Source organism: Calypte anna, chromosome 1 (assembly GCF_003957555.1).
Source record: "Calypte anna isolate BGI_N300 chromosome 1, bCalAnn1_v1.p, whole genome shotgun sequence".
NCBI lineage: Eukaryota > Metazoa > Chordata > Aves > Apodiformes > Trochilidae > Calypte > Calypte anna.
In genome coordinates, this window is record NC_044244.1 from 180,136,924 (window position 1) to 180,164,464 (window position 27,541).

The 27,541-nt window shown below is 38.7% G+C and overlaps 1 protein-coding gene across 1 annotated transcript in view; it reads left to right on the forward strand.

Annotated features, from left to right (window-relative positions):
* Window positions 1–27,541, forward strand: part of MICU2 (mitochondrial calcium uptake 2) — a 138,381-nt gene that overhangs the window by 77,502 nt on the left and 33,338 nt on the right. Inside the window, exons 2-4 of the mRNA XM_030452337.1 lie at window positions 1,690–1,837; window positions 23,689–23,720; window positions 23,837–23,912. Coding sequence (XP_030308197.1) covers window positions 1,690–1,837; window positions 23,689–23,720; window positions 23,837–23,912 — 256 coding nt within the window. The remainder of the gene's footprint in view (window positions 1–1,689; window positions 1,838–23,688; window positions 23,721–23,836; window positions 23,913–27,541) is intronic.

A 27,541-nucleotide genomic window follows, 5' to 3' on the forward strand; every position in this document is an offset into this window, starting at 1 on the left:
CCTTGCATATCAGAATTTTTTTTTTTTAGTTCTAAATTATTCATATTTGGGTTTTTTTCTTGTTGATGTTAAGTGGTTCCAAGAGTCCCATTCCCTTCTTGCATGCCCACTGCCTGGATGTGTGAACACCAAAACACAAGCACCCCATCATCTTCCTTGCTGTTTACAAATATCTGCTTCCCACACAGCTGGTTGCCTGATACCTTGTGCATTGCTATAACCAGTGCAAGCTTCAGCCAAATACCTGAGATGTTCCCACTGGTCTCTTCCCTCCTCCATTCACATACTGTCTGCCTGTCTGTGTCTCACAATTCACTCCATGACCACACTGAGCTCATCACAACCCCTGTTTTAACATCAGCTGGTGAAACCTTCACTGCACTTCCAGTTGGTCTGGGTCTGGGTCTAACCAGGAGCCTCTGCCACTGGCCTGTCTCAGGAGTAACCAAGTTAGCAAAAGGCAGCATACACTAGAATTCTACTGGGCAGCTTAAATACTCTGCAGTCCATAGGAATAATCCAGAAACTGAAAACTGTATAAGCAAGTCATGATCAGTTGCTGGAAGGTGTGATGCAGCACCTTGGTTGGCCATGCCCTTGGCTGTGCTCACTCATCTGCATCACACCCAGAGTAGTGCCATGGTTACTGACCCAGCTGCAGAACCATCCTGCTCTTTACTGACTTGTGTCAAGTATGTTCAAGCCAGAATCTTGGTACTTAGCCTTGGATTTTCTTGCTTTTCCTTCACGTTCTCACACTTTTCAACAGTGATGATGCTGGTGGTAAAATTGTTCCATGATTGATGTTCAAATACAAACAGTGTTCTGAATTTTGGAGTGTCTTATTTTCCTGTAGTCACTCACTGTCTCTGAAATCCTAAAATGTGAACATCTACTTCAGTGAGTCTGTGTCCTCTTGCTGTCTGGTGTTACTGTGTTACTGCTTATCACAGTGTTGTCAATTTGTATTATTTTGATCTCTCAGTATTTAAGGGGGTAGAGGGAGGACAGGGGATGTGGAAGTCTTATGATCCTTTGACTACCTGAATCTTTGGGTCTGGTGATATACTCTCCAACTCTTTTGTTGGTGTTTTCATTGCTTTTGCCTGTTTTTCTAACTTCTCTGGAAGATGGGCCCATATTTGAACTAAATCATTGTTCTCCCATCTTAGGATTTGCTCCACAACTTCATAATTAACTTCAGGAGTGGTTCATTTCCATGAGTGCAGAGCAAATCTCAGCCATTGCTGAGCCTGTCACTAACCTGACAAAATACTATTTGCTGTTTGGTCAGTTTAGCTTTTTGTTGAGTTAAATTTGGCTCAGCAAGGGTCCAACAGGTAGCAGAGCTGGCAAACAAAGAGGTGTAGGACCATATGGCCAAGAGTAGGAGAGTGGGAAGGAAGGGCAGCGGGAAAGAAGGGCAGCCTTTGGTGACCACAAGCCATTAATTTGGCTCAGCTATGTTTTTAAGGCATGCTCTCCATGAAGAGAAAAAAAAATTAATACCGTTATAAGCTTGTCATTCATTAAGATCATGCCATTAATGCTTTAATTCCTGGCAGTCTCTTGTTGTGGCTACATTCAAGATATTGAGGTCAATCAAGATTGGGTATTGGATTCTTCTTAATTACAGAGTTAGTCTGCAAATGTAACCATATTTCTGCATGTTTTTTTTTTCTGTTTCAGAAGGAAGATGTCATTTATGTGGAAAATGATGAGAATCTTGCCCTTCGGAAGGATCGTTTCATGCATTTTGCAACACTGGAATATGAAGGAGAGTATTACATGACACCAAGAGACTTCTTGTTCTCAGTTGTGTTTGATCAAGTTGAACGTAAGTTATTTTCTTATTATTGTATTTGTGTAGGAAAAAAGACTTGCAGGTCCCCTTAAAGATGTAATTTGCAAGTCACTGGGATAAGATCCTTTAGCTGACATAAATCAGCAGAAGCTAATTTATAAATGTTGTGTATATGGATTTTCACAGGCACCACCACCCTTTGCACCAGTGAAGCGAGGCTGATGATTGAGAAATCTGGTGACTTGATGATGTCAGTACATCTCTGCATAATTTGCATGTCTGATCAGTATAGAGTTACTATAGTATATAGCATATACTCAATGCCACAGAATACAATAGGATTGTAATATAATAATGTTCATATCATTCATGTCCCCATTATCTGTCTATCCACCAATAAGTACTCTATGAAGTGTTTTCATAGCAAAGACAGTCATGGGAGTGGCTTGAATAAGTGCAATGAAGCATTAAGCTCACCACAAGGCTTCTGTTTTCAAATCCCTGGTTTATACAAAACCTGGTTTGAACAGATCAAAATTCTGTGCATGTTTCTAAAAATGTGCTTTCCGGGGAAAAGACAGGACCAGCACACAAATAAAAAGTGTATTCTTTCCTGCTCATCTTCTGGCCTCATTAGTTCTGACCCATTACTTAATCTTCTTTTTTCTGTCTCATCTTCTGTGATATCCATGTTACACTATTTTTTGGGGGGTAATGCATTTTTTTCTCTAAAAATGTGGTTTTTACATCTTTGCCAATAATTTTTTTGCTTTATAAATGTTAAGTTTTCCAAGTCTCTGTGAGGATTGTCACTCAGAAGGAAATACTTACTTAGTATATCTGCTGGGGGAAAGAAGAAAACTTAGATTTTTAATCAGTTTGCTGCAGTCTGCACATACTGACTAGGGGAGCATGTTGTCTGTCAAAAGCTGTTCATAGTCTGGGGTGCTCTGCCCAGCTAGCAGCAGACGTTGGAGTGACTTGGGAGTTGATCAGAAAACACAGAAGGGAATTTAGGGAACTGTGGAGGAACAAGGAGACCTGAACACACTGTGATTTGAGCCTGTGGGAAACCTGTAGCAGAACTGAGTCTACTGAGCTGCAGGCACTCAAAGAATAGGACACAGAATTTGTAATAAAAGTTTTCTGTGTCTGCCAAAAATATATAGGTGATAAGGACACACACTTTCACTGCTGACACACAACTTCTAGTATTGTACAAAGCTGAATATAAATCCTTAGAAGGACTTTATGACCTTCGGAGTCACGGTGACTCTCAAAATGGTGTTTTTTAAATACATGGTTAACAGAAAGAGTTGTTTTCCCTTCAAAACTTAGGTCATTAAGATAAAAACCTTGAAGGGATTTTCATTTGAATTTTCCAGCCTGAAACACTAAAAGACAGTGAATACTGAAAGTTTGAAGGTATGGGTTTCAGTTGTCAGTGAAAGCAAGGTTAGAGAAATAAGTGTTTTTAAGTCTTAGCAGTTCATACAAATTGGTTGGTTACTCTATCTATAATAGTACACGTGCAGGTTTTTAATGAAGTGGTATGTGAGTAAGATTTATTTGTAATGCAGCCAAGTTAATTTCATTTATTTTGCTAATATGAGTAGGAAACAGCCTTAAACAGAACAGAAAAAATTGTGACAAGAAAAAAACATATGAACAAAAAAAAATCTTTGCACCAATGCATATCTGGCATTTCAGACTGCAGTCAGGATTACAACAATATCATCACAGGCAATTCATAGGACAATGTTAATACATGAATCTAGTACTCCAAAACATTTTCTTAACTATCAGTGTTGTGGGTTTCCCTGGCTAGCAGCATAAACATGATGAGAAGCAATTCTCTCCAAACCACACTGCTTGGGACTTCAGGTTTTCTTATAACTGCAAACAGACATAGCATTTGTTGTCAGAGAAATACGGTGGTTTAAGTATTTTAAACCCAGTTCCTTGTACATTGCATTTTGAAGAGTTTCCTGTGAGGAAAATAGATGGACCTATTGCAAGCATCTTTCCAAGTTTATTCAGAGCAGATGAAGAAGGTGAACTTCATAGCAAAGCATCAATTATTTTTTTGAAAGTTTCCACTTCTATTATAAAATTCATTCCCTTTCACCATGAAGAGTGATTTTAGAAAAGAGGGCAGGCACACCACCACTAATCCCAGGAAGTTCTTCACTTAATGGCATACAGAAATGCAATTTTAAGATGTGATACTGCATACAAATAATGAGTCTTACAATGCTTTAAAACTGTAATGATTTGGTTATTCTCTATTATTGATTAATCACTTAAAAAAAACAAACCTCAGAAAAATTTGACACACCCATGCAATAACCATTCATCTTCATAAATACTTGCTTAGAGGTGAATGGAGCTGGAGAATTGGTTGCTGTTTATAATATAGAAGGCTCAGCTTTCTCTGTAGGCTGTTCTGAATTTGTTTCTGCTCCTTTTTACCTGTAATAGACAGGAACACATGACCAGTCTCAAGAGCAATATTAACTGTATACACCAAGAAGTCTTGCTGAGGTTGATGTCAACATGCTGTGATCCTGGTCAAAGATAAACACTCCCAAGGGGGCAAAAAGCAGGCAAAAAAGGTGAGGGGGAGGCAGTTATAGGTCAGGAATAGGCAGCCCCAGCCTTGGGGTTTTTCCTCACTGGTGATTGTCATTGGAGAATTACTGTTGGTTTTTAACTATAATTAAATTTAGGAGAAAGTTTATGTGGTGTTCCATAAACCAGTTGAGTTGTTGGTGCTAGATTGAAAGTGCTGACATTAGAAAATGCCAAAATATTTTATCTATGTCCAGATTGTCAGATGAATTCCTGTACACAGTTGGTTGGAATTTATTACTGAAGCAAAAATCTTAGGTGTGCCCTTTGACAAGGTTGCAAAACATGCAATAAATTTTTATTTATTATAGAACACTTTCCCAGATAAGAAAACAGATGAACTGTAGTGCAAATATATCAACTGTCATCCAGCCCAAGTGATCTTGAACCCCGCTTGATAGACCATAGTTCACTAGTTCTGCTCATTTGTTTCCTGGTGCATGGGTTTCTCTATTACTCATTTTCTTTAAGGTAGGCCAAAAATTGTGAAATCTTGGCATTCATATTGATAAATCACCTGCAAAGTTATTTACTGTCAAAGTGATAATGAAGAAAAATATTTACAGTCTTGCCATCTAAGGAGAATGAGTTGATAACAAATGCAGTTTCCTGACAGACTTGTTTTGCATATTGACAAAGGAAAGAGCTCTGTAAAGGAAGAAAGGCATCATCCAAAAAAATGTTATTGCTTTTAGCTGTCGTGTTTCACACTGAGCTGCCGTTGTAAATATGTGCCTAATTTTTTACTGTTAGTGATTTTATGGAAAGGAGCAGCCACTTTTTTATAAACAGTGGCAAAGAGTAAATGAGATGTGGTAGTGTGGCACAGCATCTGCATTGATAGGAAACACAACTACAGCAAGTAATGCAGTGTGTGCTGATTGTGCTGTTGAGATTTTTGGCAGCACCCCATGTCCTCTTGTGTTAGAACAATGTTACCACAGGGATGTGTGGCAGACTGTTGCAAAGCCACCAAATTCTTCTGTGGGATGCTCCTGTAAACTGTAATATCTGATGCAATGATAGTGTAGTGGAAAACTGGTCTTTGCTACTGTCCTTAACATGATGTAAAAACCTCTCAGCCTCTTGCAGTATCTCATAAAAATCATATGACCTCGATGTGTTGCATCAGAAGTTGCAGCATCAAGAAGGACAAAGCTCAACTGATTTACTCTGAATTTTCATTGCAATGCAGGATTATTTTCTAAAGACCCTTCCAGCTTCATGTTAAGCTTGTGTTTTAAACAGTTGTGCATACTTAGGCTCATATTCCAGGTTATACAGCCAATACTGTGTTAGAGCTTCTCCATGGAGATACCATCCCAGGTGTGCTGTTGTAGAACATATAAGAAAATCTATATTAAATTTTCAGAAGGACTAAAGAAGCAAATTTTTAGAAAATGAAGCTTTTGAGGCACATTTAATCTGGAATGTGTTTATGTTATTTTTTCTGGAAAAGATTATTCTATTCCAGAAATACCTTCCTGTTTTATATAGTACCGGTGTACCACAGGTAGTATTTCCATAGTAGAATCCTACCTGTCAGTGAATATGAATGTGTTTAAAGTTTGCTAGGAGAGGTTTCAATTGGTTAAGTTTTCTGTGGAAATGTAGTTTGCATAAGGTTGTGGTGTGTTTGCAGGTGTGATAAGATGTGTGGCTTTGCCCTGCCACAGCACCAGCAGGGTCATGACTGTGAAAGAATCCAAAGAAAAGTTGCAGTGCCAGGCTAGAAATGATTTCTGGCTAATGAGTAAAATGAAGTTAAATAAATGTGTTCATGAGAAATGGCTAGGAGACTGAGTTCTCTGTTGACCCTAGCAGAGATCAAGTGCTGATGCAGTCAGTGGGGTTTAAAGAGCCAAGAGGGAGCAGCCAAACAGAATAAGCTAAGTCAGTCTTCTTGTTTATGGGTCTTGAGTTTCTCTCTCTATTGGGAGTTCATATGCCTATAGTTCAGTGTCTTCATTTTGTCCTGATTTTCATATGCAATAACTAATCAGATTGATATGAGTCACATGTGAGTTTCAGATCTAAAACCTAGGATTCAGAGTTGAAGACTAAGGTTCAAGCTTGTGTAAATGGGGAAGCCCTAAATAGGTAGTGGGGGTTGAAATTTACACGGGGAGCTATTGGCACAGCTGAAAATTGAATTTAGTCCTGAATTTCTAATGGGTTAACAAAGAGATTGTTTTGTCTCTGTCTACATTTAATACATTTTACCACTGGTACACTGTTGTTGGACAAATCCTCCAAATACAGTAGAGAACTCCTGGGGTAAGCAGGACAGAGTTGAGCCCTTGCCCAGTGCTAGATGGAAGGCAGCAATGCAAAAATGAAGAAGCAATGTTGTGGCTTAAGGTCATTATATGAATCTCTTCTGAGATTTTGGAAAATGAAACCAAATCAGCTATGTCTTGCCAGAGCTTCTTAGTCGTCATTGTTTCCTCATTTCTTAAATAAGGTACCATTGTGAGTGAAGAAAAATAATGTTCCTATTGAGGGATCTGTACACATAAGCAATGATAAGCAGTTATCAAAAAATGTGTCTTTCTGTAGCCAGCCCATCTTTTCATTTTCAGTTGTCCTTCATCACCCAAACAGCATTAGGAAATTATACTGCAACCCTAAGAAAGCCTTTAAAATATTGTCCTTTCATTTTTCCTTAAATGTCCAAATACAACATTCAAATGTGTGTTCTGGGTAATATTAGATAGTTTGGCATAATATGATGTACCTCAGCCACTTGTTAGTAAATAGATTTAGGGAAGTTTTTTTCTTCTTTTTCCTCAGCAATAGAAAATAGAGGCTGATTATATGATATGATTCTAATAGTATATGGCATGTATATATATATATGTTATATAATATGTTAACACTGATAACTTAGTTACACCAGCGGTTGCACTGGTGATGCAACACCAGTGGTCTTCATAGGATTGTTTTGTTTACACATTATTTTGAAGGGAAATAGTTCTTTATAATCACAAGAAATACTGCAGAAATTCCTAAAACCTTGTGCATTTATGTCTGAACATAAGCTTTGTTTTGGAGTAAAAATAAAGACAAATGCATTTTTTAATCCTTGCATCACAATGGAATCATACATGATGGAATCAGAGATGGGATTCTTATGGGGAATGGGTCTGTCCCCCTCCTCTCAGAAATCAAAAGTGGTCTTTTGGCCAAGCTTCTTTTCTGTTGTATTAACCACTGCCAACTGGGATGATTTTTATGTTTGCTCTCATTTTTCAGGGAAACTTGTTAGGTTCAGAATCGGAGAAACAGAAGCAAGCGGTGCTGCAATTAGGGCAGAGAGCTGTCAGGTGAGACCTGGGTTCCAGCTCTGTAGCCCCTGCAGCTGCAGCAGTCAGGAAGTTGGGGGAGCAGGGGAAAGGCTTGAGCCAGCAGTATTGGGAGGAAAGAGAACCACAGAACAAAATTCCTTACAAAGAGGCAGATATTAGCATATCGTTGCACAGGGAGAAGGTGTCAGTTTTTTCCCCCATTCTATTTCCATGCCTTGAACTATGGGTACTATTCCCTGCAAGGTCCAATATATTTTTGATTCTTAAAACTATACTGATGTTTTATTAATGACATTTTTATTTTTATGGTTATGTCTGCATGAAATGACAGTAAGGTTATAATCAGCTCATGGCTTTGTTGTGATGAATTTATTTTTTCCTTAGTGACATTGCTGACTAGCTGGAGAATGACACTGAGTCAGAGTTCTCCTCTCTAAAGACTGTAGTGCTTACTGATTAGGTAAAAATTTTGGCAAGATGTTATGTTTTGAAAATGCAATACTAGCTGCTTAGCTTTCTGAAAAATAATTGTTAGTGAGAAGATGTATTGCAGCTTCTTAATGAATCAAAGCAATTTTTAACAATTCAGCATGAAAACAGTACCAATCCTAGAAATGTTCAGGCTTCGGCAGAGTTACAAGCAAGAGGCAAGTGGTCTCAGCACACATCTTGAAGGATTTAGTTATTTAAATCGTGAAAGTTATTGCTTACTTAATGGCATCTGAATGGAAAACAGATTCCTTGAACTGAATTGAAATATGTTGCATGAATACAGAATACTTGTAATACAAGTAATGGAAATATCTGGTTATTAGTACCAGGAGTCTGTTTGTTGTATAAACATCGGCTTCCTTAGAATTTCAGAAATCTTGCAACAGTTTCTGCCTTAGTCAAATATTTCAGTTTTGTGACATGCTACCATGATATTTAAAATATGTAATACAGAAGTAATTTTTTCTTCTTTTATATACATATGAGCAAATTTCAAGAACTGGTACAGTCTTTTTTGGTCTTTGAATATTTTTCCTATTTGTAAAGGATTTTTATTTTTATGGAACACCACACACTATTTCAACAACATTTATAACATACTGTCAACATACCACAGAAAATATTTCTGGGATTTTTTCTGCCATGTTGCTGAATACTTTTTGACAGATTACTTCAGTATTGTTTTTTAATAAATTCAGTGGAACTTAATCAGTTCTGAAACATCCTGCTTTACTGACAGCTAAGTCTTAACAGATGTAGCGTGAAAAACAAACTCAGTGAATTTTTACCACTCTTAAGCTTATTTTAATTTCTTGTAACATATGTCCTCAACAGACAGGTATTTGGTTTGTACCTAAGAAGTATGATCTGTTTTTAAAATTCCTTGGGTTGCATTCAGATATTTAGAACTGATGGGGATCTGGCAGACCCTTAGTGGATGATAGCAGGTGCCAGGAGTGCAGGTCAGGCTCCTGCCAAAATCTAGCATGGTTCTAGCCTCACATTTTCTGTTGTCTGTAACTCTTTCAATGCTCATGATTCTGTTTTTCCTTAGACCAATGCTGTATTTTTATTGTATTAGTCATATGATTTATACTTTTTGGAGTAATATTGTTACAGACTGATTACACACACACACACACACACCCTCACATGTTCTCATAAGAAATGCTGCATTATGGGGTTTGGTTTTTTACATATATCTAAGGTAGAACCATGAAGTATCCATCACTTTCCTTCTAGGAAATGATGGCAAGCAAGGTGTGCATCCTGCACTTGGAAATGAGAGGAACTGTCCTCACTTGACAGTTGTTTGGGATCTCCAGTGAGACGTTTGCAAAGCTCCATTGCTCCCTCTTTGGAAAACACTGGCATCAATTTCCTAAGGGAGAAACTGCCTGGATTATGTTCTCTTTTTTACTCCTTAGCCCTGCACCTGCAATAGGTGGTAACACAGATGTGCTCAGTAGCCTTTCTCACTGGCTGTGAAATGAAAGCAAATGCTGAGCTTAGACTTTTTTCCATGTGTAAAACACAGATTTCTCTTGTTAGGGCCACCTGCTAACATGGCAGTGCCCTCTTTTGGACTTACCAGCTTCATTTCTGCAGAGAACACAGCCAAAAGCCAACTCTCAATAATCAAATCCATCTTCCAGCATTCTCCAGTCCATCAGAGAACTCTGGTCCTCACACCACCATCTGTAATACTGGCAAGCACCTTTGTCATTCTGCTGGCTATGTATTTATATCTTTCTTCCCAGACCTTGCAAAGGCTCATGCAGCTGACAGCATAAAGATTTTTCAGCCATAGGTAACAAAAGACATTACATTTTGCTACAAATCCTACCTTCCTTCTTACCAGATGAAAGGCAGTTCAGCATCATTATTACGTCCAAATGCATCCTAATTGGCCATTCTTAGTTTTTCTAGTTAGTTTATCAGTATGTAGAAAATGCCAGTATCTTGGGGCTTCATTCACTAAGACCTATGATCCTACCTGGCTTAATAAAAATTTTAAAATTAGCTCCTTGCATTGGAACTTGAATATGAAATATGGCCAAGCCAGTTTAACTTTATCCAGACTATTTCAGTTGTCTTTCAGTGGAGTTTACATTTTAAGTCTTCAGTGCAATAAAGCTCATTTTCTGAAGTGCTGATCATCTATTCATGCCTTGAATTCATGTTTTTTGCAACAATACCTCTGAAACTACTGAAATTACAGGGCTGTGCTGTGCTGGTGCATTGGTGTTGACAAGCACTGAGTCAGACATGGATCCCACTGGAGAAACTGACAGTTCCAGAAACCAGATGACTTTTGTCTTTTTTGTTGTTGTTGTTCCTCTCAAAATGTTTTTTGGTTTTGTTTTTCCAGGGGAAGATTGAGGTGTGTTTGTTCCTAACTGTGGACTGGATCAAATAGTTGTGAGCCTGTCAGAGCAGATTCTTACAACAGAGAATATTAAAATCAGTAATTTTGTCTCACATGGATGAGCATCTGCTTTTCCACAGGGACTTTTGATTCCACTGTATTTATTTGCTATGTTTGACAACTTCTGAAAAGTTACCTACACCCTAACAACAATTCTTTCTTCTGTGTGAATTTTTTGGTGATACAGAATGTGAGAACTGACTTCTGTTTTGCTCGCAATTTGTTGGGAGAAAATACAAAACCTGATGTTCAGAAATTTTAACTGCTCCTTTGGTCTTATAAGAAAAAGAGAGCAACTATTTAGCAGGAAAAAAAAAAAAGAGCAGTGTTTTTTGGTGATGTGTATGGTGATAAAGGCAATTTCTGCTGTTGAATAAGTAAGAGGGTTTTTTAAACCAGTGTGGTCTATTTAGAAGTGCAGTGGGCAATATAAAATTATTTTACTTGTTTGCTAAATGAAACCTATCTGTTGTTTGCTTTTTATTTGCACCCACTCTGAGAATTGTAAAAAGCCTACTTAAAATTTTATTTACATTTCAGTTCTATTTCTTTCTTGTGCAGCTAAAATCAATGCTCATTACAGAAGGACAGTCCCTATTCTTTATGTCTGTACAGTACTGCTTTAAGGAGTAAAAAGGTTATCTGCTTAGTTGTACCATTGTAAGAACACTTGTACTTATGAGCACAGCTCACCTAGGCTATTCTGAAATAGCTTGTAACAGTTTTCAAGGATTTGTATTCTCTATTAGGGTGATACATAATGACTTTACACTTGTTTTTACCATTTCATGGCTATGTGTGCCAGAAGTTATATATATTTTTAAAGGGAGCTCCCATTTTGAAAGTTTACAAACCTAAACCACAGACTTTTGCAAATTTCTAATGTTCAATTTCAAATAATTAGCAACCACTGTTTATACTGGAAAATACCAACATAGCATCTCCTCTGTTGGTTGAAAACTCTTCTGATATCCAAACTGAAATTAGGCACTGTCCACTGTTGATTTAAACCCTCTTGTACTTGAGCCAACATTTCCCATTATCTAAAATAGTTTGGGGTTTTTTTCTTTTGAATCTTAAGCCCATGATGCATTAATTATTTTACCACTCAGCAGTGGTCCTGTTAGAAGCAAACCCAAGCTTATTTTTATCTCCTCTGACTGGGTGAGGCCATCCATTCCATAGCTTCATGTAGGTAGCTATATTCCATGCTTTCCTGAACTTGATTTTTTTTGTAAAGCCATACCCTGACTCACAGCACAATCCACGAGCAATCACTATGCCTAGGGGGTGGAACAAGGGTTGAAGTCAGAAACTTTTTAAATTAATGCTGTTGCTGAAACATCTGAATTGTCAAACTGCAGCTTCAGCCAAGAAGAAAAATGGTACAAAGCAATGCTCACTACAGCAAAACACTTAAACTCATTTAGTCTCTACTTTACTTAACATTGCTACACAGAGAAAAGCTTCCAGCACCATGGGTGTTTTGGTCCTCAGTTATGGGTCTGTGCATCTGGTAGGCTGAGAGTACTACAGCAGGGCAAATTATTTGATGTGGTTTTATGTGAAGAAAGATTTACTCTAATCATGGATTAATTCGGAAAAAAAAGAGGCATCAGGCAAAGGTTGTCCCTTTGGGAGGTTAAGGGCTTGATGTCCCCAGGCAATGTATACCTTTGACCAGGAACAGGAAAAATTGTTCATTTTTTCAATCCAAGATGCTCTTGGAAGAGCAATTATTATTGTTAGTGGAAGCTCATCAGGAAGGAGATGATGCAGGGATAATTAGAGACAGTGGACATAGAAGCCCAGTATACTGAAGGCTGAAGTTGAAGTTCCCATTGAATGGGAAGATGTTAGTGGGAATTGTGATGTAAAATGTATTTACACTTTTAGATTTATCTCTTTTATCTTTACTGAAGAAATATTTCTCTTCTATTTCTGTTTTAATAGACCTGAGACAGTGTTTCCTCTGGTGTTTAATAAATCAGAATTCTTCAAAATTCACCCCTTAGAGCAGAGGAGGTGTTCTAGTTTTTGCACAAGACTTTCTTCTCTATTAGTAGGAACTGACAGACATCATGTCAAACATGTCATGATGTCAAACACAGACAGACATGCAAATTAACCAGTGGTTTGGCCACTGCAATAAGGCACAATTAATGTCTACTTCTAAGCTTTTCTGTGATTTCTCATTACTTCAGCTCTCTCTGATATTTTAGAATTGTTCTCTGAATTTTTGTGATCCTGTTCCTCTTTCCATTACCATGGCACCTTGTGAATAAAGACATTTCAAATTAGGTTTATGTAACTTTCCTTGTTCTGATACTCTTAAAAACTAGCCAAAGCTAGATTGCTCTATTAGCTTTTTTTCTATAGCTAATATATAATAAACCTCTTTTAGCTTAAAATGCAGGAGCATTCTCTTATCACACACATACACTTGAAGCCCCTACTGTAAGAAAACTTCCCAAACATCTGTTAATTGCTATGTGACAGATGTTAATGATTTATAAACAAGTCAGACTTAGCAGGGGCTGTTACTGGTTTCCTCAGAGCTTCCATATGTGCTAATAACAGAATGAGCTAATTTTAGAAGTAGGATGAAACTCCTGGCTAATTTAAAGGTAAAAGTGAGAATGACATGGACAATCAACTGAAGGAAAGCAAGTCAGCCACTGAAAGGAAGTCCAATGAAGTATGAGAAGGAAGAAAGCAAGAAAAGCTAGGGACTGCAATAATTCCTGAACCTGGAGAATTATAGAAATAATGAAGTAGGGCTGCACACAATCAGTAAAATGTGCAAAGCAGCAGAAAGAGCCTTCTGCAGGAAAATTCCCAAACATGGTTATTAGAATGTCCTTATTTTCTCACAGTAGCAATTGGAAAAAGTAATGACATCACTGGGGTCATCTGCATTAAAATGGCCTTCCTAAAAATTTCATGTAAGGTTGCACTTTAGAGCCTTATAAAGGGAAAAGGCTCCTTCTAGAAATCCTGACATGACAGGATCAGCTTAATTCATCTCTGAATAGCAGTTTTCTTTATCACTAGTCACCTGTGTAATCTCCAGGAATCTAAAATATCATAAGAGCTACAGTACTGCACCTATGCCAAATGTCTCTTCTCCTAAAGTAGCACTTCTATACTTTTTTTTCCCTTATGCTGATTCACTAATCACTAATGGGAGTTAACTCTGCAATTACTGCAGTTCTGCTGAAAAAGAAGGTGTTACATTAGGTTCTTAGGTTCCACTGTAATAGACATGAGTTAATTCGGTTCATTCTTTTAATGAAACTAATTGCAAAATGGATATGTTTCTTTGGTGAGTGTTTATTCACACTTTTCTTTCAATGGATGATACCAGGAGAGTTTGGGAGTGTGCGAAGCAGATGGATGATGTCACCAATTGCAAAAAACACAAGTATCTTCAGTAAAACCTTATAATAGCAAGTAAATCCAAATCTTGTGGTCTTTTTTTAATGTAGATTTGCCTCATGTTTTCCAAGTTTCACTTAGTCACATTCAACTTTAATTTACTGAACCATTTCCAGGTGCCTAGTAAGAGTGTTGCTTCATTCCTTTTTGTCCTCCTATGCTAATGTATTTGTTTCTTCAAGAAAAGTCTGAAGCAAAGCAGGAGTGAATAGGAGCTAGAGGTGTAAGTAGCCCAGGTCATGCCATGCAGTAACTGAACACCATCTAGTGGGTGTTCTCTTAATCCTTTCATTCCTAGACAGAATTTATATTAGTTATAATTCAGCAATTAACTGTTATGTAAACTGAATAGCTGTGCCCTCAGAGACAGTCACTGTAAATTACATGTTCATGAATGGGGCTCATGTTCTAAAAGATAAGCATAATAAGGTTCTAAATTTTTTTGACATATGCCATGCTCTGACAGCAAGGCAAAATGTCTCACGCCTTGAGTTTAAATACAGAGCTCTCATTAATTAAATTACCAACACAGAAATGCTTCATTTCAACAAAATGCCCAGATTTGCTGTTAAATCCAGTACTTAGTGCTCTCAGGTCTTGACAAATAGAGCAGAAGTGCTGTCTCTCCCTTCATAGGCTGTCAGTGAGAATTGAAGCCAGGATACAGTCTTCAGCTGCATAAGAATGTTGTTGCTTTTGTATAAGCAAGGTAGGGAAATCCTAAAACTACATATGAAACCTACAAACTGTTGCTTATATTTGGTGATAGTAGAGGTTACAGAAGCAACTAAACTGATGTTTTCCTATTGCAAAGTTGATCTCTATTAAATTAGAGAGATACCTTGTATTTGTAGCCCTTCTAGAAACAAGTGTCTGCAAGCACATTCAAAACCCAAGTGGACACCATGATCTTGGGTGACTTACTCTTGCTTTGAGCTTTTTCCAGTTGTCACTGTAAGAAGGTAAGGACATTCTGTTACCACTGTCATCTCCACGACTCCCTTTCAGCTTCAGCTCTTGTGTGAATGAGGCAATTTACCTTAACCATGGCAGAGCCCCACAAATATCTCTTAACTTCTGAGACCATCTTATGGTATCACCAGAAAGGTGCTGTTTGTGCTATATTCCCTAGAGTTGTTAACACCAGGAGGGAAGTGGGAACAATAAGATGTTGAAAAGGATCTGTTTAGTCTGAAGAATGTAGGACAGCCCTAAAGGAGGTTCCAGACTTTTGATAGAACAGGACACTAGGAGGATGAAACAGGAGCAGTGATTACCACCATCATTGGATGTAGTAGAAAGTGGGCATCCTGCTGATGAGATCTGCAAATTTCACAATAGTAGTGAAGATGGGAATCAGCCATCTTCTCTCTCAAGAGACATAAGTTTCTCAAACTGATACATATAGCAAAATCACATTGTACTTTTCCAATCATCTTCCACCTTTTGTAACATTTTTTGCAGTATTTCTAAGACCTTTTACTGCATGTTGTTGTAGGAAAATAAATTCATCTGTAAAAGAAAAAAATCATTTTAACTAAAAAGAAAGCATTAATGATGGCATAAATCACTGTCCTTGCAAAAAACCAAAACTACAAGATAGAAAATTACCTTTATCCTGGCCCAAATCAGGACAATCACATGGTATATGATTGGATGAAACAGCATAAAGAGTGAGCTACTATATAAACTGGATCTAAATAGCTTTTTTATTTACAGGACTCTTGAGAACCTACTCAATTTATATGAAATGTCAGTGCTCCTGGTTACTTACCCACTGCAGTAATTTAAATTGTCTTGATGCACTAATATGTCAGCTATTTACAGCTTGGACACAAGTACTATAAAGGCCCTACATCTGAGCAGAATTATGGTAACAGCATTTTTCATGCTGATGCCATGAAGAACTTCAATTTTTTCACTAAATATTTCCATTTTTAATTGTAAAATTATATCATTATTACTTTTTTATTCCTTGTCCACTAGGAATAAACAGTATCAATAGTACTCTGAAGTTTTGCTTGAATAAGTTTAAGAACAAGCAAACCCTTTAATGAACAAAGCAGCTGAATTAATGTCACTATTGCCTTTTAAACCAAAACTACCGTTTAGTGCCAATACTGTCTTTTGAATGTGTGAACATATATTTTTGTGCCCATAAATTTATGAGATGATGCATGAGCAGAAGTCTGTTGGGAGCAATAGGATAAAGTAGGTGACCCACATGGTCATTTCTGGCCTCGTTATCTATAATTCGTGTACAGTGGAATGTTCATTACATATCGAAGTGCAATAAATGAACCATACAGCTAGTTCATATAATTTGACACAGTTTTATATGATTTGCAGCTCCAGCTTAGAGGATAAATTGCCTCAAAACAGGAAGGTGAAAAAGGTAGTTCTTTTTGACACATCCCCTCTTTTTCATATTCTGTGGTTAGCAAGGTAGCTTTATGCTAGTGATAAATTCCCATACAAAGGATGAATTCTTCACCCTGTACCTCAGTTATGTTTGCCAGCAAGTGAATCCAGTTTGTAATAATCAGCAATCTTTACTATTCTTGTGCTTAGTCTTTAAATGTTTTGGGGGTTTTTTGCATTTTTTAAAACGCATCTAGAAATTAGAAGTTGGTCATGGTAGAGAATATCTTCTGTTATGTGGAAGAATACAAACTGAAAAAGGCTGAATGAGTTACAATAGGGATAGAATCATAGAGTCATCAGGATTGTAAAGAACCTTTCAGATCATCAAGTCCAGCTGTCAGTCCTATATCACTGTAACCATTAAATCATCTCCCAAAGTGCCACTCCTGCCCACATGAACACCCTCACAGACAGCAACTCCATCACCTCCCTGTTCCAATGCCACATCACTCTTTTGGTGAAGAAATTTTTCCTAATATTCAATGTGAACCTCCAGATAGAATCATAGAAGGCTGGTACAGTGGGTGATGGTGGCTTTATATTGAGCACATAAATCAGGTCTTACACAGTGAGGTAAGAATCAGTATTTAGTGCTGTTAAAGTGTTGACCTTTGTTTTGATTGCAGCAAAATTAATTTGCACACATTTTCCAAATTAAACTCTGCTTACTATTAGGAGGCAATTTGCTCAAGTTGTGCATGCAATTAAGACTTTTAACTGTGTCATTTCAGTGTTGTTCTTATCTGACTTGTTCTAATTTTTGGCATACTTACCTTCTTCAGCCATAAAGTAGATTGCAGAGCCCTTAAGCCAGGGATCTTCTTGTGCTACAAGGCTGTCATAATAATTTATCTTCATCCGATGTTAGTATCTGCATGTGTTCCCACACTATAGCATGAAAAAAATTTGTTAGCAATAGGAGATTACAACATAAAGCACAGCAAAGCTACAGAAATCATCTTTCTTTCAGGCTAGGCTCAAAGTTAGTTGAATCTTCTTGAAAGCCTAATCCATTTTACTGTCACAGTTCAGGCCCAGCAGGTACCAGCCAGGCTTCCACTCTCTCACCCCAGCTCTGGGACAGGGAGGAGAAAATCCACCCAAAGGCTCCTTAATCAAGACAAGGACAGGTTTTCATTCCCCAATTATGGCACCAGACAAAAACAACACAGGTTCAACTTGTGAAGAAAAAAAAAATAATTGAATCTACCAGGAGAAAGAGAAAACATGGCCCTATCTGAATCTGATCCCTGCCCTCCCCTCCACCCCAATCTTCCCAGGCCCGGGTTGCCTCCCCCTCAGGGCACAGGGGACAGGCAAGGGGGGTTGAGGCAGTTCCCCACATGGTGTTTCTGCTGCTACTTCCTCCTCACAGCCTTCCCCAGCTCCAATGTGGGGTGCCTCTCATGAAATGTCCCCTTCACAAACCCCTCCGACATGAGATGAGTCCCTCCCTCCCACAGGTGCCGTTCCTCAGGAACTGCTCCAACCCCGGGCTGCCCACAGAGTCACTTCAGGAACAGTCACCTCCTCTGGCACAGTCTTCCACAGCTGCAGATCCACAGCTGCCCCTTTCTGTGATCCCACACAGGCTGCAGCTTCACGTATGCCCACTGTGATCCTTCAGGGGCCACAAATCCACATTTACCCCAACATGCTTCTTCAGGGTCTGCTCCACTGTGCTCCTCCATGGGTTGCATGGGGACAGCTGCCATTTCTCTGTACACTGTAGGGAAATCTCTGCTCAGGCACCTTCTCCATCTTCACTGACATTGGTGTCTTTGCTCTGGCATAGCTCTCACCTCCTCCTCCTCTGTTTGTCTCTTCTTTATATTTCTGCAGTTTTATTTTCTCTTCCTTTAATATGTTACTCACAGAAGCACCTCCAGCTTCCCAGATCTGCTCAGCCTTGGGTGGAGGTGGGGCCAGAATTGGAACCAGGGGAGCTTCCAGCAGCTTCTGACAGGAGCCACCCCTGTAACCCCCCCACTTCCAAACCACCACTGCACTAACCCAAGACTCTTATGCTGTTCTCTTTGCTAGGAGAGACTGACTACCATCTCAAGCTTAATACTGGGAATTTTACTGGAGATGAGGCTCTGCCTGCCTACTCTTTGTGGAAGGGCCATAGTTTTGTGCAGATTCAGGAGACACCATCCATGTTCTGTGTAGGTTCGCAGGAGTCATTATCTGCCCTGCTAGTCTCAGAAATATGTATTATGGATAGAGATTCTTCCAGGTAATCTTAATTGTCCTTTATAATACTTTATTGCTCCAGTTATGCAGCCACTCTACCTCTTGAACTTTAGTACAATTTTTTCCTTGTGTCTGAGTAAGTTTTTAATAAAACAGAGGGTATGCTGCTCACATCAGGCTCACAGATAGAAGGCTGGAAAAAACAGATTACAGATACAACAAATACAAAAGGCAGTCATGGTGCAAGCTATCTGGTTGAATGCAGAAAGATTCATCTGCTCTGTTTGGATACATAAAAACTGAATGCCAGGTGTGTGTGACTGCAGCATCTCTTCAAATGTAATGGAAGGAAATAGATAAGTCCAAGGCCTTTATAAGACACCCATCTCAAGGTGGAAAAAATTGCCCTTTTGCTTTCTCTCTCTTGACTATAAAGGGAACCTGGGGTCATTAGGCAGGATGAGGTTTGTAGACAGAGATAATATCTTTTATTAGATCAGCTGCTGTAGGTTGGAAAAATTAGACAAACTTTTGGGCATATGAGCTCTTTTTCAGGTCTCAAATAGAAGCAGCAGATTTCGAAGTTAATTATAAACCTTTTTCTATCTGTGTCCTCATACCATCATAGTTACAGCAAAGTGCCATAGAGATCACTAATTCAGATTTAGGCATCTAATTTTTAGACATCTAAACAAAGCCAGAGGAGCCAAGCAGGATGTGCTTATTTGGGAGTTTGAGGCCTGGTATTTCACACAGTGCATTTTTCCTCTGGGTGCTGCCTCCAGTCTTGAGCTCAGTCCCAAACCAGGGGGCTGAAAACCAACCCTGCTGTTGAGATGCTCATCTGCAGCTGTGCTCTCTGTGCTTCTTGATGCCATGTTACACATGAAATCTTAACTTGCATCTCATGCTACTTTGACAGCTAAGGGCTGCTGTTGCACACATGGTCAATGTGCACAGAGATGTCAGCTTTTCCCCATCTAGATTGTGGTTAGGCTTCTCATCTTTTGGAAGAAATAACATTCAGTATGCTATATATCATTGCAGTGCATATGCTGTGGTAAGCTTGGACGTTTGAACGTGTTCTCAGCTTTTCCTGTCTGAAAAGAAAAGAAAGAGAGCAGACCTGTTACCAAATCACTTTTCTTGGATAACACCTAAGGATAAGTTGTCTCCTTGCTCTCCCTGCCATCCCCACAGGCTGCTGCTGCAGTGCCAATGAGGACTGGGCTATTTGTGTGTTCTCTAGCGAGCACCACAAAATCTGCTTTTACCCAGATGCCTTTGCTTATTTTGTAACTCCTGGCACTGCTGATAACTCAGTGCCATTGTCTCTTTAACAGTTTTTGAAAGCTGCCTTATCTGAATTTTTCAGTCTGTTTCAGGTTCCTGATGACTGTGTCATCCTTTGATGTGTTCTCTCTACATCAGCATCCCACCCTTTTTACCCTACGCTGCCTTACTCACAGAGAAACCTGGTATTGACTGGCTCTGATGCAACTGTTCTTCTGAAATGGATATTTGCCAGCATTGGCTTCAGCCCAGGACTGAATATTTTGTGTTTCCTCAGAGGAACAATGGCTCTAAATAGAGAAGGACAGATGCAAATCTTGTTTTGTAAAGCATATCAGAAGCTTCTATTACTGCAAATTGCCTTTTCCACTGGGCATACTTGGATTTTAATTCAGGTGGTTCAATTCACTAATTTGTGTGATTGAAAAGATTTTTATCAATCACCATTCAGTGGTTCAGTAAAAGCTTTCTAGCTGATGTAGATTCTTGATTCATTTAGATGGCACATTCATTTATTATTCAGGTGCTGGTTTGCCAGGCACTGTCTTAGGAAGCTGACCACTTGGTTGTCATGCTTTGAAAAGGCTTTAATTTATTTCTTTTTTAATTTAATTTGTCTCTGATACTACCAATATTTGAAAAGGAGGCCTTAAAGAACTAATTACCAGCTTAAAGTTATTCCCTTTACATATTGGTTTCATTAGCCGTAAGTGTGTTATAAATGCATGGAAGAGCTATAAAAAGCTGAGAATGTAAATAAGGCAAATAAACAAAGGACACCTTGTTGAAGGTGTACCACAGGTACTTCTCCAATATTATGAAAAATAACTGGGATGAGAGCTGGGAATGGAATACAAGGAATCAAATTTCAATTATTTTCTATTTTAGGCTAATTTAGACAAAAATTTTAATGGGGTCTTCCCAAGGAAATCAACATACATGATTCTTTTCTATCTCAGCTCACCAGGGTAGAGGGGCAGATTCTCAGAGTTCATCTTACGTGAAAGCTGGCACATGGCTAAAAGGGAGAAATACCAATTTTTGTTCACACTGCAGGCAAGGCAAGGCTTATAGGGTGTAAAGCCACAGCATAAGCTGCACACAGTGGGTTTGGGTTTTAAAATTCCCCAGATCCTCAAATTACAGCTGTGCAGAAATCCCATCTAGATTAAAAGGTTTGTTTCACTCATCATTACCTATGATTCCTATTACTATGATTACCTATTAATAATCTGTTAGGGTAAAAAAAGTTACAGAAAAGTGCATTGTACAGATCTTTCACTTATTAGATTGTAGTTACTGACAATTTTAAGAATTGTCTCTATTCCTCAGAGAGACTTAGATCCTGATACATTTGTAGTAATGTGCTATAGAGTCATAGAATCGTTAAGGCTGGAAAACCTCTAAAATCATCAAGTCCAACTGTCAACTCAACAACCACCATGCCAACTAAATCATGCCCTGAAGTTCCTCATCCATATTTTTTTCACACTTCCAGGGATGGTGACTAGTGTTTCAGCTGTAGCTCCCACCACTTTCTCCTTCCCTTGAATCAGTTATTCATGCCTTTGCTGTTCTTGCTGACACAGCTCAGTTTTTCTCTCTTCATCATCCTCCTGGATGCAGACAGAAGACTACTGCCCAATACACTGCTGTGGTAGAAGTTGCTGCCCCAGATGTGATGTTCTTGGGGCCACCAGGAGAAAGGAGTGAGCAGAGCCACTGTAAACTACGTAAGAGTATGTGCCTGACTTCAGAACAGACAACTACAGGAGAGCATTTACAGTGAAAATTACTGCAGGGTGGTTTTCCTTTTTTCCTTTCAGATAGTGTTTTTCACAGACCTACAGCCTGACTCATTCCCTCTTACAAGGCTTCTCACTATGTGGGTCTCACAGAGCCAAAAGAGCTGCTGTAGTTTAATTCCTCATTGAAATGCAGTATACAGAGGAGATGACATTTCAAAGCTGAGATCTGAATCACTTAATTTGTTGGATAGACATTCATTAAAATACTTGCTGGATATACTTGCTTTCCCAGACTGCTTTTAGTCTGATTTCTTTTATCTCAAATGAGCAAAGCAGAGGATTTCATACTTCCTTTGAGCTAGAAGGTATCTATGTATGTAGTTTTATATGTGTGTAAATATATGTACACACAGTGTACAAAAATGTATTCATCCACAGTAACAGGTGGTGCGGGCAACACCTGTTGCTGGGGTCACTCAGCACTCCAGTATTAAAACCCTAATTTTAGTTTTTTATAACTTTTGTCAAACTTAAACATTTGGGTTGCAGTGTTATGTGCCAGGTGTCTGCCTTAGGCTGATTTGGGGGAGGGGTGTGGGGAGAGGAATTTATCAGCAAAACTGTTACTGCCAGTCCAGAGAGCAGAGGCCAGGGTACTGGTTTGCTTGTGCTGAAAAGTGAAACTATTGCTGGTTGAGATGTTCCAGTAGCTTCTGTCATTTGAAGGCAAAATTGCCAGTGGAATCCCCCTGCATCTGGGCATGTCTTTTGCCAGCATTATGAAAATTTGATATTTTAGTGAGAATGCACCCCTGTCTACCTAAATTATGGGCCTGTGAAAATGCTTGGTAGAAGTTTGCTGACAGCTGCCCTGCCAGGCTGCCTCCATCACCTCTATTTCCAAGCAGCAGTGCTGTGCTGGTGACCCTGTGGGTGCAAGATGCCTGTGAACCAGCAGAGTAAGCCTGGAGTCTGAGCATGGAACAAAGCAGGGTGCTGCACACAGGGACATGAGTCCTCAAAGCAACAGCAAGCAGCTTGGCTTTTGCTCCCACAGCATGAATAAACAGGAGGGAATGGCTGGCTGGTATCCAGAGGAACTAGTGGTGAAGGCAGAGAGCAATGGGCAGAGAGGGGCAAGAGAGAAGGACATCAGGTTCAAGAACTGCATGCGGAGAAATGCTGAGGAAGCAGACCAGTCTGGTAGGTAGATAGACTGAGAAGGGATGGAGCACAGCTCCTGCCAGTCTGTGACCACAGCATTTCTGTGGTCCCTGCCTAAGCAGCTGAAATGTTCCACTGCTAGATTGCATCTCCTCACATGGGTGATTTACATGGGAATGCAACCTGTGCTGCTGCCACTGGTTCCTCTCTTTGAGTGTATGGACTTGAACTTACTAATAAATATGAGTTTGCATAGTTTCATCTCATACTATTTCAGGAGGCAGAGGTGTCCAATTTATGTCTGCTTAGCAGAAATATCAACATTTTCATTGTTTTTTCTCTTTTTCAGTATTTCTTAGCTTTTGCAAATCAGTCTGCACTTGAGAGTTACTATGTGTGCATGCATACATATGTGTCCCTTTGTAAGGACTATTTCTTACTGTATAGTCTTACTTTGGAATCTGTACTACCTTTGTAGCTCACAGTATGCAAAATCACACCAGTAAGTCAGTCATAGGTACCAAAGTCATCTGTGGTTTCATCTGGGTTGCAAGAACATTTGAACAGACTGCTCATGTTATTTTTAAATGTTGTCCTTTCTTGATCGGTGTGGGAATTAGAAACAAACTGCCTGCTGCAAAATATTCTGTTTCACATTACTTAGCATTTTCCCATAAAATTCTGAAGAAATGCCACAGCACCTGATCAAAGTTTAAAGTCAGTTTGTTATTGAAAGATGATGATTTTTTTTTATTATTATAGGTAAAGCCTCAGCCAAGAAACTGACAAAAAAGGTAAGCAAAATGTTCCTTTCTTTCTTCAAAAAAACCCTTGCATTCTTTCTATTACCTAACTGAATAGGCTTCTCTTTCAAAACTGGTTTTGTATTTTCTTGTTTGTGTCTTTTAAGGACGTAGATGCTGCACTGCTGTGTGTATCCAAAGTTAAACCAGGACCAACCTTTTTTAGACAGCTTGGTGATAAAGGTAACAAATATTTTTAATGTTGGAAAATACATCTTGCTTTTTATTTCATTATATGATATGAGTTGAATGTCTTTTTAAAGCAGATTTCATGAATTTTACTTCCTCCCCATCTAGCCAGTAGCTCTCTCCTTGGCAAATGTCTCAGTTTTGAAAGAAAGAGTAAAGAAGCAGGGCTGGGAATTGAAAGCCTTCAAAGGTGCATGAGAAGTCAAAGAAATCAGAAAACCTACTTGGAGAAGAGAAAGGGACTGAAAGGATAACATCAGCACAAAATGGACTTTTGAGACTTGTTAATACACCTTAAATACATGGGAACTAAGAATGAAAATCATTTTTTAATCTGTTTATGTACAGTAATACCCTTGATTCCAAGAGCAGTTACTTACTCTCCCTCTTCAGGAGCTTGATAGCCATTCACATCATCAATGCACGTTGGTTTCTTTTCACCCAGTTTCCACCTTGTATTGAGCTACGTAAATAGAAAACTCATAGAGCTGGAACGTTGTTTCTGTAGCAACAAAGATTTAAAGAATTCTAAATAAACACATCATTTGCATAAATTAATTGAAGAGAGAAAATGAGCCGGAGTATCAAGGAAGCCAAATAGATGAGTGATTAAACATTTCACCAGTAACAAAGACTGAAATCACCAGAAGAATGAGACAGCATCTATTCACAAACTTTCTCTAGGGTAAAGTTCAGCCTGAATGCCTTGTCCTCTGGACCTTTCTGGAAAATAAAGCTGCAGTTCCTTGGCAGGCATGAGCCATGCTCTCTCCATGCACAGCAGATCCCTGGGCACGGCTGGCAGCTTGTGCCAGGAGAGCAGCCCTCACTCTCAGCCTGCAGTGTTTCTCCTGCCCTTTGGCCTCTTCTGCATGAGGCTCTTTATTTTCATACTTGTGCAGATGTGGAGGGGTCTTTAACTCGGTGCCCTGCTCATCAGCCCACTCCTGAAAGCCCCAGCATACTCCAGCAGCCCTGAAACATCCCTGGACAGGCTTAACAATTGTTTCCTCTCTTGGGGAAGGCTGGGTTTTCCATTGAATTGTCATTCCATGCCTTTTCAAGTTACTAATTATGTGATTTCCCAGGATGGGGTTTAAAGCATTCCCAGTCCATAATTCTGAGATATTCTTTTTCTATCCCTGCCTTTTTGGAGCCTTTCTTTTTCTTGTGACTGCCAATGAAAATCCCCAAAGCATTCTGCCTGGGAAAACCAGGAATCCACCAACAGAAGGTGAAAACACAGCAAGTCAGCACAGCCTCTATTTATTGCACCTCCCACAGCTTGGCAGAAAGTGGGCTCAGTGGTACACTCAGCCTGGCCCTTTTTTACATTCTGGACAAGGCATTGATCTTAGCCTTACTTAGGACTCTGGGCCCATATATTCTGCCCTTTAAAGGTAAGGTGGGAGTTCGAGATGGGATTTTCAGTGCAGTCATCCATATCTCTCTATAACATGTGGAGTTTTTATAGATTTTGGTCATGATGCCTCTTTAGTGACTTTATAATGCTTTTGCTTTGAGGTGCATTATTATTACACTTCTAAAATGTAAACATTTGTGTATTAAAAAATGCTTTTACAAGTACCAGAATAATGATTCTACACCTGTTCCACTGTTTAGCTGAGCTTATTTTAACTACACTCAAGCTGTTACTTAAATATCAAGTAGAGGGATAACTGTCATAAAGCCCAGTTTGTAAAACAGAATGCTAGGGAATTCTGCCTTCTAGTGGGCAGTTGTAAAATTCATGTCATATTTAGTGGCTATACTTATGATTTATTCAGCAAGAATATTGTATTGTCAGCATTTGCTATAAAGTTTGAGGGCATAGATTTCCAAGGAGGGATCAGGAAGGTTCCTTTAGTGTTAGGAAATGACAGTATTTTGCCAATGCTAACTGCAAATGCTTGGCTGTAAGTGTGCTGAGTCATTCAACAGCATATGAAGCTTTTATCTTTTAAATTTTGCTTGGACATGAATATTATTTTCTATATATGGGTTTTGTGCTATTTTTTTAAATTTGTTGCATTGTATCTTTTAAATTGAGTAACTTTAATAATTATTGCAAAATAAAAAAGAAAATTACCAAAATATTTAATTTTATTGTTCACATAAGGTAAATTGTCATTCACTACAGGTGATTAAAGGACAATAAAACTAAAAGAGTAATTTTTCTGAAAATAAGTCCAAAACTTTAAAAATTTTATCCCAAATTATTTTATTATAACCAGTCTGACAGAAAATGTCAGACAGGCTGTGGTTCTGCTTTAGGGCTCTGAGACAGGTTTTAAAGAACAATCGAGAGTTTTGGTTTTACATATTTTTATTATATTTACATTTTTTCCTATGTAAATATAGTAACTTTTCAATCAGCTTATGATATGATGATGAAAACTGTGTGTGTCTCACCTTTACCATTTCTTGAAAAGCTTTTCTTTCCAGCCCCCTGCAATTCAAGTGAATAGAGCTATCCTGCTTCTCCCTTGAGCCAATAAGCAGGCTTTTTCTTTACATCCTACCATCTTCCATCTAAATTTTGCAGATTCTTTCAGCAAAATTTTGTAAGGTACCATGTTTCCTGTCTACCCATATAACTAAAACTCTCCAGATGCTCAGCATTTTGTAGCTCAATCATTATGACTTCTTTTTCTCTCTGATTTTAACAAACATAATTAGCCATGTTAATATCCTTTCATACGCTTCGATACAGTTGGTTTTCTTACATGACTTCTTCAAGTCTGTCATCTCTTCTTTTGTATCCCAGTATCCCAACACTGGTCTCTCCTTGTTCTGTTTGTTTTTTCCAGCATGAGCTGCTTGTCTTCCCTTTCCAGATCATCTCTTGACCATCCCTGTGCTGTCTGCAGGCAGACAAGAGGCAGACTGCTGCATCTCCTTGGCCAGTGATGCCATCACTTCATCACTTGCTGGTTAAAGTTTCAGGCAGGAATCTTTGTGCTGATACCATTGAAGGCCACAGCTGGGAGGCCTTTTCTATACGGAGTTGAAAAGTTAGCACCTTGTCTTTCCTTATGTTCTTCCTTTAAGCATTCTTTTGCTGTGACATGCAAAACAAAATTCGGGGCAGAAATCTTTGTCACGACCCATCATGCTCTTTGCTTGATTTCTTTTCCTCCCCTATTTGTTTCTATCTGTTAGTTTTGTTTTGGTTTTTTTTATCTTGTTTTTTTTATCTTGTCCTATACTTAGGTGAGTAAGGGGAAAAAAAGGAAAAAAAGAAAAAAAAAAGAAACTAAATCAGTGTTATTTCTGCTTTGTTTCAAATCCTGGATATATTGTCTAGGAACATTGATTCCAAGTTTTATAACAATACAAACAGTAATTTGCATTCTTTAGTAACCCTAAAACTTGTAACCAGAACTAAATCTTTGAGATGAAAGTATTTTTTATTTCCACAATACAGTCTGACTGTGCTGATTTACACATGATGAATGCTGGGTAATAGCCAGCAATAGCCCTATTGCCCTATTTTGGTGGAGAGGAAAATTGAGATATGGAACCAGAACTCAGTGGTTTCAATTTGTTCTCAGATTTTAGACTCTTGCACTGAGCAATCTAATATTTCTAAATTCTTGTACTTAAAATCTAAAGTATTAAGT